The 13,991-nt window shown below is 35.7% G+C and overlaps 2 protein-coding genes across 2 annotated transcripts; both read right to left on the reverse strand.

Moving 5' to 3' along the window:
* Window positions 1-32: 32 nt before the first annotated feature.
* Window positions 33-11,522, reverse strand: LOC132170821 (alpha,alpha-trehalose-phosphate synthase [UDP-forming] 1-like). Its single transcript, XM_059581937.1, has 17 exons — window positions 11,126-11,522; window positions 10,759-10,856; window positions 10,198-10,586; window positions 8,515-8,629; window positions 8,232-8,333; window positions 7,829-7,979; window positions 6,629-6,717; window positions 6,048-6,096; window positions 5,220-5,320; window positions 3,468-3,655; window positions 2,411-2,528; window positions 1,868-2,041; window positions 1,665-1,787; window positions 1,471-1,558; window positions 1,203-1,333; window positions 1,003-1,101; window positions 33-590 (listed from the first exon to the last, which is right to left on the reverse strand). The coding sequence occupies exons 1-17, from the start codon at window positions 11,511-11,513 to the stop codon at window positions 201-203; spliced, it is 2,793 nt and encodes a 930-aa protein (XP_059437920.1). The 5' UTR covers window positions 11,514-11,522; the 3' UTR covers window positions 33-200.
* Window positions 11,523-11,867: 345 nt separating this feature from the next.
* Window positions 11,868-13,987, reverse strand: LOC132169376 (uncharacterized). The gene is made up of 2 exons (XM_059580415.1): window positions 12,529-13,987; window positions 11,868-11,989 (listed from the first exon to the last, which is right to left on the reverse strand). Exons 1-2 carry the CDS (start codon window positions 13,985-13,987, stop codon window positions 11,868-11,870), a joined length of 1,581 nt encoding a protein of 526 aa, XP_059436398.1.
* Between the last annotated feature and the right edge of the window lie 4 nt (window positions 13,988-13,991).

The raw sequence follows: 13,991 nt of genomic DNA on the forward strand, positions 1-13,991 counted from the left end.
CAAAAGAAAAAAAAAAAAAAATCATCTGGGTATTTCAGGTGTTAATGTAGTTTATTCAAGTAATGCTGATGCCACTACTCAGTAAAACTTAAATTTCCATGGACTGTAAAGAAGAAAAGGTTTAGCTGCTCAAAGGACTGCTAATGCCATGCCTCTCAACCTTCAGATTGACATTAACATTTGCAGTACGCATGATGTGATCAATTGGATGATGAACACTGCGCCAGGTCCTTTAGGAGAGAAACAACACTGTCTGCTGATCCAAGGAGATACCGTGCATTTGATCGCTTTCTCCCAACGGAACAAGAGAAGTAATTGTCACCTTTGAGATCAAGTACTGAAGCACCCTCATGCAGTGGCATTTTATCCTGCAACATAGGTTGCAAAGCAATTGCACTTCCGGGATTGGTTTCTTTCTTCTCTAAAGTAGACAACGAACGCTGCTTCTTAAGGCGAGATGCCCTCGGCCCACTTTGGCTGGCCAAATTATTTGGCATAGATGCCTTCACATGATTGGCTACCATGGCTCTTGCTGGAGGTGGTGAATCACAAGGAAGCTCTGGCTCAAAAAACGTATAGACGTCTTCATCCTGAAGCATCAAATCCAGATAAGCTTGTGTTTCCATCATTCACATTTAATTACAAAGAAACATGTCTCTTTGTGTGTATTGGGTGCCTTCATCCTAGAATTCTCTTGAGAAAAACACAAGGGAAAGACTAAGGAATCCTTTAAAATAGTCGCAGCGTTGTGAGCAATGCCGTGTTCGTGTCGGGTTTGCAGGTCGCACCGTGAAGCAATAGCTTTGGAGTATAAGTTGGGACAACAATTCTTTTACATGCTTACAAACAGATTGAAAATGCTCTTGATATATTACAATTTGAAGTAATGAAGGTTCAGCAAAGATAAAAAATGTAGTCTGTCTATAAATCAATATATTCAAATATGAGAATACTTAGCAACAGTAAATCTGCTCTTAAGTTCAAAAATTCATGGTAACACACCTTTGCAAGAAAGTGCCCTATACAGAGAACATAATCAATAGGTGACTTCATGCCTTTGTGATGAACTATTTCTCCTAAGATACGATCTATAGCTGCACCCTGTATAAACATGGAAACGTTGAATGTGGAAGATTAACACGTGAAGGTGATAAATGACAGAACAGTCATCAAAGACTTCCAGCTAACCATAACGCATATACCTTCGTAACACCAACTGCTCGGACCTCGACAGATCGGCCACCTCGGACAACATCAACAGAGGCATTGGAGATTGGACCTGTCCACAGATGCTGCAACATATCCCTTGCTTGAATCCTTCCAAACTCAACATCTAATGTAGTATTTATACAAATAAGTGAATGAGCAAAACAGAAAACAACAAAAACAGCATAATTATAAACACTATAACCAAAATAAAATAAACTAATTGAAGGGGAAGAAAGTATGGACGTATGTATTTTCTGGTACCTGCGTACTTGTAGTTCCATACAAGTGAAGTTTCACGATGTTCAAAATGAGATCGAGGTGTTCTTTCAGTAAAATACTCGAAAACATGCTGATATTTTAAACAAGCATCAGAAGTCATAAAATGAAAGTCAGACAAAAATTCATGTAAATTTCTACCCCCCCAAAAAAAAAACAATTTTAATTAGTATATGGACCTTTACACTGTCAACCCAGTCCATGCATAAATTTTCTGGCATTGTTGTCATCCATTCTCCGTTTGTATGACGTAAAAACATCCCATGTTCTGCTGCCAACCACATGTTGTATTCACTAAAGTTCTGTACAAGAAGTTATTAGTCTGAAAGCATAATTTTCAAAGGAAAAATAATTACTGGAGAATTGGAGAAAACGAGTGTACATCATCCAAGACAGCTCTTTCACTGCCACTGAGGACAACAATTGTTGTCTTTGGGTCATCACAAAGCTTCCTTAAAGGTTCCTTTATATCTGGGTGCAATTTAAGCTCCATTTCTTTTAATTGACCATTTCTCCCTAGGGCATCCACTGGTTCAGTTAAGGCAGAATTGAATCCCTGTGATGTGTAAGCAAAATGATAAGGCATCTATTATATGTGATGTTGAATAAAAAGATTGCATAACAGAGTGAATCATGCAGTTAACGGTTAATAAACAGAGTTCATACAGTGGAAAGGTTACCAAGTAAAGTAAAACATTAAGACAGCAAGTGGACTAATAAATGTGCCAAACTGTTTAGGTCTTTGTATAAGTGACTTGTACAAAATAATATCACTTTGATAAAACTTCAAGTAATTGATAGTCCAAGTCACTCTTCAAAGGACAAGAAGAAATGTCACATAAGGAAGATTGAAACATAGAACTTTTACCATGAAATATTGCAATTAATTTACAATAGCCCCTATAACTTCTGAACATAAGCTTACCAGTATGACCAATCTATTACTGGATTTCAAATAACGATCAACTGCTATTTCTGTTGGAAGTAATGGTGGAACTTGTCTTGTCCTAAGTTGAGCTTCAACAATAGTATCATTGAGTTCGCTACAAAAGATGAGGACTTCAGAATCAGAAGAAAGTATGAAAGAATATTTAAGAAGGAAGAAAGAAAAGAAAGGTGCATTTTCTACAAAGAAAAAAGATAGAGAAATCTATTCGGTGAATAAGACAACACATAAACTGATATATCTATGTTAATCTCCTTTTTCCATATACACTGCGTAAATCTTACACCCAGTGCAACATTAGAAGTGATTTCAAATCAATGGAACTATATAAGTATATCAATGACAGTCGAAACATCATAAACAACACAGCCACCAAAATATGCATTGAAAGAGAAGTTTGTTCCAATCACTTTCTTCTTTTTTAGTTTCCCTCTGCCACTCACTCTTTTCCTGTTTTTTTTTTTTTGGCAATCATTTCACTTACAATATACTCAAGACAGGATTGGCCACCTTTAAATGGGTTATTGTGGCAAAAGGTCATTGTCCTCACTTTATCTTTATTCTCAATTCCTATCAAAAAATTGGGAGGCTAAGTGAGACTTACATAATACCATCTACTTCTCTACATCTATGTATCTGCTCCCTACAAACCTAGGTTAGGGATTAACAAACAACTTCACCACCTCACAGAAAGTAATTTTGTTTTTTGTTTTTTTTTTTTTCAAAAAATTAGGAAATCAGTTGCATTGGTATTCTACTTCATGAACCCTTGAAGATTGCATGAGCCTGATTCGAAAACACTTAGAAATTAACATTTTGAAAACAATAGTGCACACCCTCTCATCACAATATTCAGATCATTTTTTTTCTTCTGTTCTTTGGGTAACTGAGCATGTAAGACCACATTTGTGGCAAAAGAGTGCGCATTAGGGGAGGTGGTCTAACTGACAAACTAATAGACAAATGCATAAACATGGACTGCAGTTGAAACTCTATGCAAAATGAGTGCTTTGCAACACCAGGACATGATCAATACCTTACAAAGGTTGCAGCCCATTCTTGAGATGTGTGAGTTGTCACATGCTTGAAGTTGTGCTGATGCCTTTTCTCTCTCTCATCAGCTGGCATTTCCAAGGCATAACTAATGGAAGCAGCAACTTCAGTCACGTTCCATGGGTTTACCAAAATAGCCCCAGCCCCAAGAGACTGTGCTGCACCTGCAAACTAGGAAACAAAAGAGAAGATTTGAACACAAGTTTCAACTTAATAATATCTCTTACCCATACTATAAGTAGACTTGATAAATTTCATTTGATGAAGCAAATCATTCTCTTCTTCCTTTTTTCAAGTACTCAAATAAATAAAATTTCATTCCACAATTACATCACCAAAGTCCAGAAAGCAAAGCAACGCGCAGTAACTCAGCTGCAAATACATAACTAATGAAACCCCACATTCACCATGTTACCATTAATTCTTCCAAAAACTGAAGAGAAAATTACTCATTTTATATTGCTTTCGGATGATAAGAGTACAAGAAATAGGTTTCAAAGTGAATTTATTTCCAAAAGTCTCCACTACAGTATTCAAGCCAAGTTCACGTTCATATTTTAAATTCAGACTTCCGTAAATTTGAAATAATGACAAATTATCTGACCCTCTTCTTCCCTCTAACTCCTACAATCAAGTATTTAGGTATGTAGGCTTATAATGCTTAGTCCCAAAACAATGTAGGAGTCTAATGTTAAAAATGAATGTTTCTTAAGAGTTTTGGCAGGATGCACCCTTGGTAAACCTGCCTACTTGATGCAGCCATAAATCAAATGCTCAAGATGAATGTCCTTGCAGGTTTAAAGGAATGCAGTGTTAACTGATGGTTATATTATCTAATTGTGTATCCTTGTCTAGTTTTTTAAGGCCAATCGCCTTGTTCCTTCCTGTATCTCTGATGTTTTCTAGGGTTAATACTATACTCCAGGTAACCAGGCCAATGGGTTAGTTTTTCCATGATAATCTCAGAAGGGATAGAAATGCTTCCAACTTCACTCGTTGTCCTCTTCTTTTCTGCAACTCTAATCATCAAGTGATTTAGATAGGCCTGTTGTGCTTAGTCCCGAAATAACGTAGGGTTACAAAGCAAGTAAGCCAACACCTGTAGGAAGTGGCTAGGAATCTAATGCTAAATATGAAATGTTCTTATGAGTTTTAGCAGGAAACACCCTCAATAATCACTGCCTACTAAATGCGGCAAGAAATCAGATGCTTCACATGAATATACCTACCAGTTTGAACGGAATGTAATGTTGACTGGTAAGTAAGTATCTTATCTACTTATATATCATTGTCTAGTTTTTTAAGGCCAATCTCCCTGTTCTTTCCTGTAGCTGTGTATGTTTTCTTGCATTAATAGTATAGTACTCTAGCTCACCGGGTGAATAGGTAAGTTTTTATGGGATAGAATGTATAGAAACACTTAGACCCTCAGTCAAGTAGTTACTTTTGGATTAAATTATTCTTCTCTTTATGCCTCAAATATATCTTCAAGCTTACAAACAGTTTATCAACAACTAAAAGATACATTTCCTGGATATTGTATATGATGTTCATCCTCATCATCATTGTTTTAATTTTCTTTACGATGGTCTCTAGCCAAAAGTAATATTTTCTTCTTTTAAGTGATGGCCAAAACATCTTTGCTTGCAGGTATATCATTTTAAAAAAGCCAACAGTTCACTATGAATAAACTAATAATCATAAATAAAACCAAATAAATGGAAAGCTTAATTACCTCACTTAGAATGAGAACTCCTTTGTTGGAAGCTTGGCAGGCAACAAACTCATAGCTGACAAGATTCATTCCATCCCTTAAAGATGTTACGAGTGCTACATCTAAACAAGAAAGAGTGAATAAAAACATTTTGAGTGCAAATCTCCCATTAAATATAGCCTTTTATACAACAGTATGGAAGAAATGATAGGTTAATTGCATCTCCATATTGATGGCTTGCCTCAACAGTTTTAGTTAACAACAATGCTTCAATGTATGTCAAATGAAACAAATATTGCTAAAATTTGGACAACCAAAGATGTAATAATTATTATTTGGCCAATCAGGGAGGGAACACGCATTTCGTGCATTTATCTTAAGGAACCTTCTATTAAACCTTTATTAAGTATCTGAGTACAACTTCAATATATTGTCAATAGCAACATGTAACCATCTCTCTTACGATTGTCTTCAGTTAATGTGCTCACAGTGCTCTGACAGTATGCCAGAAAGTTAAAATATTTATAGCCAATTTCCAGAAAATTGGATGGTTTATCAAAGACAATAGAAAAAAATACCATTTAAAAAACAGATGGCATGATACATTTAAAGGAGTGTAAGTAACAAGAACATAAAAACAATAAAGAGCATAGGCATGAGCTAACTGGAAGACTTTATTTTGCATTTAATTAGCATGAGAACTCAAGAAACAATTGATTAAGATATTTAATGATTTAATTTGCCTCCTTATACTATTTCAACACCTTAGCCATCTTCTTAACTTGGGGGAGACAAGACAAAAAAGACAACAATGACTACGTCTGTGATCGATGGCACAAAAATGAGTACCAGTAATAGCATATAGTGCACATAATGCATGAAAGTCGAGAGATCGATCCTGTAAATAAAGAAGAGAATGCTTTAGAAGTCTTCAGATGATCAGCCAACAATAGTTGCAATAGAGAAATGTTTTTCGTAAGAGCATAGCTAAAGGACTTATTAGGGCATAATAAGAAACATATCGAATTAAGAAAGAACAATAATTTTATGATATTTGCCTAATTTTCAGTCTATGCAACATCAATACATGACAAAAGTTTAACTTCTTATCTTACACTGCTTCCAAAGACTATATAACAAAATGCATCTCTAGGACTTCAGTTTCAAATTTCTGAGTCCACAAATACTTATAAAAAAGAAAAAGTGATGGTAGAACTCAGCATGTGAACATGCAATGCTAGTAGTGAGCAATAAAGTCACTAAAAAGATAATAATGTTTGATTTACAATTAAAAAGATACCTTTTACAGTTAAAAAAACAAAGAGATGCGTTTAACATCTTAACCATTAATATAAGTTATTATCTAATTTTACATATATGAGTTTGTAATTGATTGGATAAAAACAAAAGTTGATAAGGTAAAGACATACCAGATGATGTATTGGAACCGCAGTTAGAGTACCAAATTTCCCATTAATGCGTCCAACAATCTCATGAACCTGGCTTGTAAGCTTTTGATCTATCAAAGCAACAAGAGAATATATTGATAATGGATACTCCAAGATGATATAAAATTTTGGATAATTTCATATTCAGAGCAACAGAGAAAGAACCTCTAATTGAATTCCCTAAGAATTGCAATTCTATTAGTGAAAGTTTATTAAAATAACATAAAACGAAGCATGCGTGAGACTAATTCTAAGGCAAGGCAAACCCAAGTAAAAATGAACATGATGATCATAACTTAATCAAACAGTCCCCCAAAACAAATTCTAAGTGTAAAAAAAATGACATGAAAATGAGGAAAGGAGAGGGCCCATTGGGGGGTGGACTAATAAGGCTTGTAGGTTATAATAAAGATATTTTTATAAATTAACAAAGACCTTTTATTTTGCTGCAAACAGAGGCAGTTAAACTTGGTGTCATGTAAAGCTGGAATTTGTTTGAAGTCCTCCAAATGTAGATACATAAAGGAGGTATAGATATAGGGTTCGATAGTAAGATAGGATTTATGTAGCCAACCATAAGGATTTCAAGTAAAGGCTCTCTTAAGTTAAATAGAGTTGTGTGAACAAGTAACCAACCCCAAGTATCTAAAAAGTAAGGCTCTGGTAGAATTAAGTGGGGAAAGTAGGATTCATGTAACCAACATCACATTTCAAATAGAAGTCCTGTTAAGTTGAGAACACATGTACATGTACACTTATAAACATATGTGTATTTGGAGAATTATTTCCTTCTCCTATTTTACTACTTTATCATAACCTACAAGCCTTCATTGATGTTAAAAGCTATAATAGTAGGATAGAAAAAATCAATAATATGCACACAATTTAAAGCATGTGTTTCACTAAGTCAAATACAAAAATATAACAACCTACGTGAAAGTGAATTTTATTAGTTTATCTGCTTTGCATATTGTGATTAGAAAATCAAAGAATTTGGACCCGTATAATTGGTTATTGGAGAGAAATAAAATTTTACCAGATACCTAAGGAAATACTTTAACAATGATCGATCATCCATCCTAACTTAATTCCAATTGATCATGTATCATGTGCATAGAACAAATATAGCTTTTCCAGTTATATGAATTTAAATGGAGGAAACATGTTAAGAAGGAAAAATACACTCAGGAACATCCGTCCTTGTTGGTACTGCAATCTGCAGCAAAACAACTCGATCACGCCAATGTGGATTTTCTTCAAGGAACTTTTCAAACGCCAAAATCTTTTGGGGGATTCCCTTAATCATATCAAGACGATCGACCCCCAACATTACCTATCCATAGAAGAACAATAACATGAGGAAAATTAAAAGCAAACAAACTGATGATAGTAAGTCTAGCAAACAAGACTAAGGATTCCAGAATGAAGACATAAATCAAATATAAGCAAGAACAGCATTATTATAACCATGTCTAGCCCGACCAACCCCTAACATGACCACCACCTCAACAGTTAATTGCACTCTATTCATAATCAAGAAGAACTATTAACAATGGTGCTTCCAAACAAAACAGGTAGCTCTTACCTTTCGGCCGGCAAATCTTTGTTTCAGTTCTTTCATGTGATTCTGAACTTGAGGGAGTTCAAGAGCTCGAATAAATCGTTCATAATCTATCCCAATAGGAAACTGTTGTTTCAAGCTCCCAAGAAAATAACACATAGGCATGTTGAGAAAAAAATTAAGGGAGGACTTCATATTGATAATTATAATCAATGCTGACAAACCTATGAAATATATGAAACAAAGTGTGGATTTTGCAGGAGAATGGAAAACAAAGAAAGAGAGAGGGTGATCATCTAATATGTACCGCAGCTACACGTGTAAGCTTTCCTTGATCCTCTACTCCTTCAGGCGTACCCTCAAGTCCAAGGATACGAGTGCAAGCACTTACAAAATGCCTTGCGTAATCATATGTGTGGAAACTGGAAGGTAAAATATCCACCAATTAAAACATTATGGTCTAGAGAACTTAACATAAAATCTATATGAGCACAGCCATTAAACTCTTTTAAAAGTATTGTTGATATTAAAATATCCACCAATTAAAACATTATGGTCTTGAGAACTTAACATAAAATCTATATGAGCACAGTCATTAAACTCTTTTAAAAGTATTGTTGATATAACAGGCTGATATTGAATGCCCCATTTCCTGGTGCAACCGAAGGATGACAAAAAAAAACTCTTTTCTTTTGCCTCTCACTTTTAACTTATCAGAATCCTAGATCTCCAATGATATAAACTTTATAGTAACTTTCATCTTATTGAACACTTCCTAGGGGAAGCTTTAAAATCCCCAACTCCCCAACTAGAAAAATCCTTTAAAATGGGGAACTAGATTTAGCATGATGGAGGTCGTCAATAAGGAAAAATGGCTCTGCTTATATGGTCCCAAAAGAAATGCTCAAATTAGTATTAAGGCATAATACATTTGCATGCTTCTTTTCACTGAAGTTGATAAAACTAATTAAAGGCCTGACTGAAGCTAACAAGATCAAGCTACCACATTTCAGTTGCAGCTGCAGAGAGTTCATGAATTTGCCCATTGATTTAATTAGGTTTTGTTTACTGGTATGAAGTTGACAATTAAAAGGAGGGAAAATGACGTAGGAACTAGCCTTTCTGAGAAATGGTACTATAAGGCCTATCATACATACATACATATAAATATACATGTATACATACAAACACACATAAATTAATACATTAGTGTTCCCACCTAGTGAACCCCATGCATATTTGTTGGAAAGTTGGATTGCACCCTTTATATCTTTAAATGTGCTGTTAGGAGAAATTTATACGATTTCCTTGTTCATAAATTTTATGTCACGAACACTTGGGACAAACAGCAGTTTATCACATGCACATATTTTTCAAATTTGACCTAATCAATCATGAAGTAAATCACTTACTCAATAAAATTACAGAGTAAAGCAGCATAATCTAAAGGCAATGAATACCTTTGCATTTCTTGTTTATTCAACAATTATAGAAGCTTATGAATTTCCTAATGTTCTTCGGAGGTGGTAGGAATATATGTCAGTGTCATATGTAGGCATCGAATGGAGTATTGGCATCAGAGATGTTATAGTGGTCAATTACTACTTAAAACATAGTAATGCTAATATAAAATAAGAAAAACGAATATGATTTAGCATCTAATACGAAGACTTGAACACAAGCGTGCAACATATAGGATGTCACCAAAATGAGCAGTTTTTAAATTGGTAATCAAGGAGAAAGGTGAAGACAGTTTCTCAGCCCCTAAGGAGACATCAACCAAGGCAAGAGGCAAGAACACAACCATAGTTTACCAGCTGACCAAAGTCTATCACTAAACTTGGATGACATTTGGAGGCCTTTCTAGGCATGAGAACTTTGAGTTCCATCCAAATACCAGTCTACTCCTAAGAAGCATGATGAAGCAAAAACAGAATAAAACAAAGAATCGTGCATGTCCAAATAATATGCAGAAAAATGAATAGCTTACCCAACTAAATCAGCAGCAAGAACAGATCTCAACAGCTCTGAGCGAGAAGGCAGCATTCTATGTATTTCAGAGGAGGGAAAGGGAGTATGAAGAAACCAACCAACTTTCATTTTGTTGTTATATTCTTTTAGATATTTCGGAAGAAACATTAGGTGGTAATCATGGCACCAAACTACATCTCCCTCCTTGTAATGTTCTTTCACTACTTCAGCAAACATTTGGTTTGCCTTCTTATATGCATCAAATTGAGACTGGAAACTACGGGTGGTTGCAAGTCGATCTTCCTGTGGAATCCCGAGATAATGGAAAAGAGGCCACAAGATGTTGTTACAGTAACCATTATAATACTGATGAACCATCTCCTCATCAAGAAATATTGGGATGCACCTCTGCAGTCAATAAACCAAAGTTAGTAAGGGAGAGACAGTACATTATTTGTTTGTGTATTGGGGGGGAATGGGAGCAAAACTTACACATCATAGACATTATCCAATATTATAGATGATACTTGTAGTAGTTGTTAAGTTTTATGGGACTTCAAATGTAACCAAATTTCCGAACCTTTTCAGCTAAGGCGTTAGTGAGTGCTCTTTGTCCAACTTCATCGGGTACATTTACACCAGCCCAACCAATCCATTTGGCATCAAACTCCTTCAGGCCTGCAAAAGAATTTCAAGGCTTCATTTAGCCTTCACTTCAGTGAATAGAGAATTAAAAAACATGCTTAAAAAAATTAAAAAAATTTTTTTTTTAAAAAAAAGGAGTGAGGGCAAACAGTAGAATCATTATTATTTTTAGCTTAGCAAGACAAAATAAAACAGAAAAATAGAAAATGTAATTTATGAGGTGTGGTCCCAACTGATTAAATTATAATATAGAATGCTTAAAGAAAGAATAGGGATAATGAAAGATTTGACCAATCACTTACCTAAAAGTGCAGTGACTAGCCCTCCAGCACTTACCTCAAGTTGCCATGAGTCCTCACCCCTTCGGATAGCAGAGACCGGCAACCTATTGGCTACCACCAACAATCTTTGTTTAGAAGGGCGCCCATCTTGCCTTTGGCATCCATCAGCCAGAAAAGTTCTTGCAGCTGCAACCCCATTCAAGAACTCTTCCTCCCTAGGTAGACCCAAATTATTATTCTCAGTTGAACATGAATCATTCACATGGATTTCTGCCTCTCCGTTGCAATCTCTTGCTTCCTCACTTGATGGGAAACACCGGTTGGATTTCCTTCTCTCTCTTTCTCTCAGAAGCCTTTCCAATCTAGTTCTTGGTGTCACAGGGCTACAGTTATACTTATTCCCTGGCATGTGTACAGTCTGTAAAGAAACCTGCAATTTGCACGTTTCCATGGTCATGTCTAAAAAGTACTACAAAAGTTTCCAACAAACTGTTCAGACTCAATCTCTTGATATTTCGTCACCCTTACAAAGTGTCATACATAATCATTGAAATGGTGAATTTTCTCTTCTACTTCAAATAAACAAGAAATTCTCCACACTAAATCATCCCACCTACTACACACGAACTACAAACTTTTCCAACAACTGTCCATACTTGTCATATTAGCTGTTTGATTTTTCTTAAGGAAAAGAATTCATACAGTGCATTTGTCAAGCAAAGCAAAGCTTTGTTGCATCAATGGAGAAACAGAGTAATGAAGATCAAATGAGGAGAAGGTTATAGAACTTGTATGCTTTCATGCCATATGGATATCCGATGAATATGGAAGGAATAGCCCTAGGATCAAACTTTGTTCTATTCCTAGACAAAGTTGACACATATGCTAAACAACCAAAGACATTAAGATGAGAATAGGAAGGCACAACAGAATAGAGTAACTCATGTGGAGATTTATTGGAAAGTAAAGGTGTGGGAATTCGGTTTATAAGGTGAGCTGCAGTAAGAATGCAATCTCCCCAGAATTTCAAAGGAAGATGTGACTGAAACCGAATGGACCTTGCAACATTTAACAAGTGTTGATGTTTCCTTTCAACTATAGCATTTTGTTGTGGGGTCTCAACACAACTAAGCTGATGGATAGTGCCTTGAGCAGAAAAAAAAAATCATTCATTTGGAATTCAAGTCCATTATCAGACCTTAGACACTTGACCTTTGATTTGAATTGAGTTTGAACAAAATTAAAGAATGCTTGGATAAAAGACTTGGTTTGAGACTTATGTTGCATCAAATGCACCCAAGTGAATCGACTGAAATCATCTACAATAGTAAGAAAGTAAACTGATCCATTTATTGATTTAGTAGCCAAAGGCCCCCAGATGTCACAATGAACTAGATCAAATGGAAACTTGGAAATTGAAGTACCAACAGGAAAAGAGAGTTTGTGTTGTTTTGCCATTGGACAGATTGGGCAAACACTCTCTGAATTACAAGATATTTCAGAAACATGCTTATCTAAAAGCTTTATTCTAGCAAGAGAAGGATGACCTAATCTATAATGCCAAACATCAAGTGATGGCTTTTTGATGGAAGTGAAAGAAACATGCTGCTCAAAAGGAGGAAGAGAAACCGATGCTGGAACCTTGTTGTCTTGCAGCAAGTAGAACAATCCAGCTTCTTCCTTACCCACCCCAATCACTCTCCAATGGTGCAAACTCTGTATAAAACAATATCCAGCAAAGAAGATGAGACAACATCTTAGATGTTTAATAAGTTTGCTAGCTGAAATGAGATTGAAGGCAAAAGAGGGAACACACAAAACTTCAGTCAATGTAAGATTTTCTGAGAGTTTAACAGTACCAATGTGTGTGACAGCTGCTATGGAACCATTAGGTAAATTTACACAAGTTGAAACTACAGCAGTAATGGAAGTGAAAAAGGATGGAGAACTAACCATATGGTCGGTTGCACCAGTATCTATTATCCAAGAGTGTTTATGTTGTTTTGAAGATGGAACCATATTAACAAAAGTTGCAGAAAACACAGAATATCTTGGATTAAGAGATGAGTGATAACCTGATGCACCGACAGCAGAATGAGCAAAGTGTGCAGGGGGCTGTGCAAGGGACTGTGGTGATGACAATGAATACTGTTTCATCATATCCATGATGTTCTTGTATTGCTCAGAGATCATAGACAGATGAGGAGAAAACATTTGTTGAGCATGTAAACCAGAATCCTGCACCTGGTTTGCTGAATGCTGAATTGGTTTGCCTCGGGTAGATTTGAAACCAGGAGGATAACCATGCAATTTATAGCATTTCTCCACAGTATGGCCAACAAATCCACAATGAGAGCAAATAGGTTTATCTTTCCTATAAGTGTTTTGTTTGACAAACCTATTCCCTGAGGTAGATTTGGTCATAAAAGCAATAGGCTCATGATTGACAGTAGGAGAAGAAATAGGAGTAGGGTTGGAATTGGTCATTAGGGCAGAGGATTCATGGCTTAGAGAAGTGATTGTGATTTCTCTTTGTTTTTCCTCTTGAATTATAAGAGAAAAAACTTTATGTAAAGAAGGCAAAGGGTCAGTTAAAAGGATTTGAGCTCTAACAGCAGCAAAGGAGTCATTCAGCCCCATTAAAAACTGATAAACTTTTTCTTGACTATGAATTTCAAGAATTGATTGAACTCTACAACAATTGCAGCAGTTGCATGCAGACATGGGTCTATAGTTATTAAGTTCCTCCCATAGAATTTTAAGCCGAGTATAGTAATGACTTACAGAGGAATTGTCTTGGGTAATGGCTGCAATGGCCTTCTGTAGTTGGAAAATCCGAGGACCATTTCTTTGGGAATAGCTTGCCTTGAGCTCATCCCACATATCC

The sequence above is a fragment of the Corylus avellana genome, chromosome ca2, assembly GCF_901000735.1.
Source record: "Corylus avellana chromosome ca2, CavTom2PMs-1.0".
Taxonomy (NCBI): Eukaryota; Viridiplantae; Streptophyta; class Magnoliopsida; order Fagales; family Betulaceae; genus Corylus; species Corylus avellana.

Bases quoted from the DNA above. Each gene is read 5' to 3' on its own strand.
- LOC132170821 (XM_059581937.1), bottom strand. From the start codon at position 11,513: ATGCCAGGGAATAAGTATAACTGTAGCCCTGTGACACCAAGAACTAGA. The intron at 7,980-8,231 runs GTAAGAGCTACC...TTCTATGGATAG, and splicing joins AAAGATTTGCCGGCCGAAAG to GTAATGTTGGGGGTCGATCG. The intron at 6,097-6,628 runs GTATGTCTTTAC...CTTTATTTACAG, and splicing joins CGGTTCCAATACATCATCTG to GATCGATCTCTCGACTTTCA.
- LOC132169376 (XM_059580415.1), bottom strand. From the start codon at position 13,987: ATGTGGGATGAGCTCAAGGCAAGCTATTCCCAAAGAAATGGTCCTCGG. The intron at 11,990-12,528 runs GTACTTCAATTT...TTGGTTGTTTAG, and splicing joins CAAACTCTCTTTTCCTGTTG to CATATGTGTCAACTTTGTCT.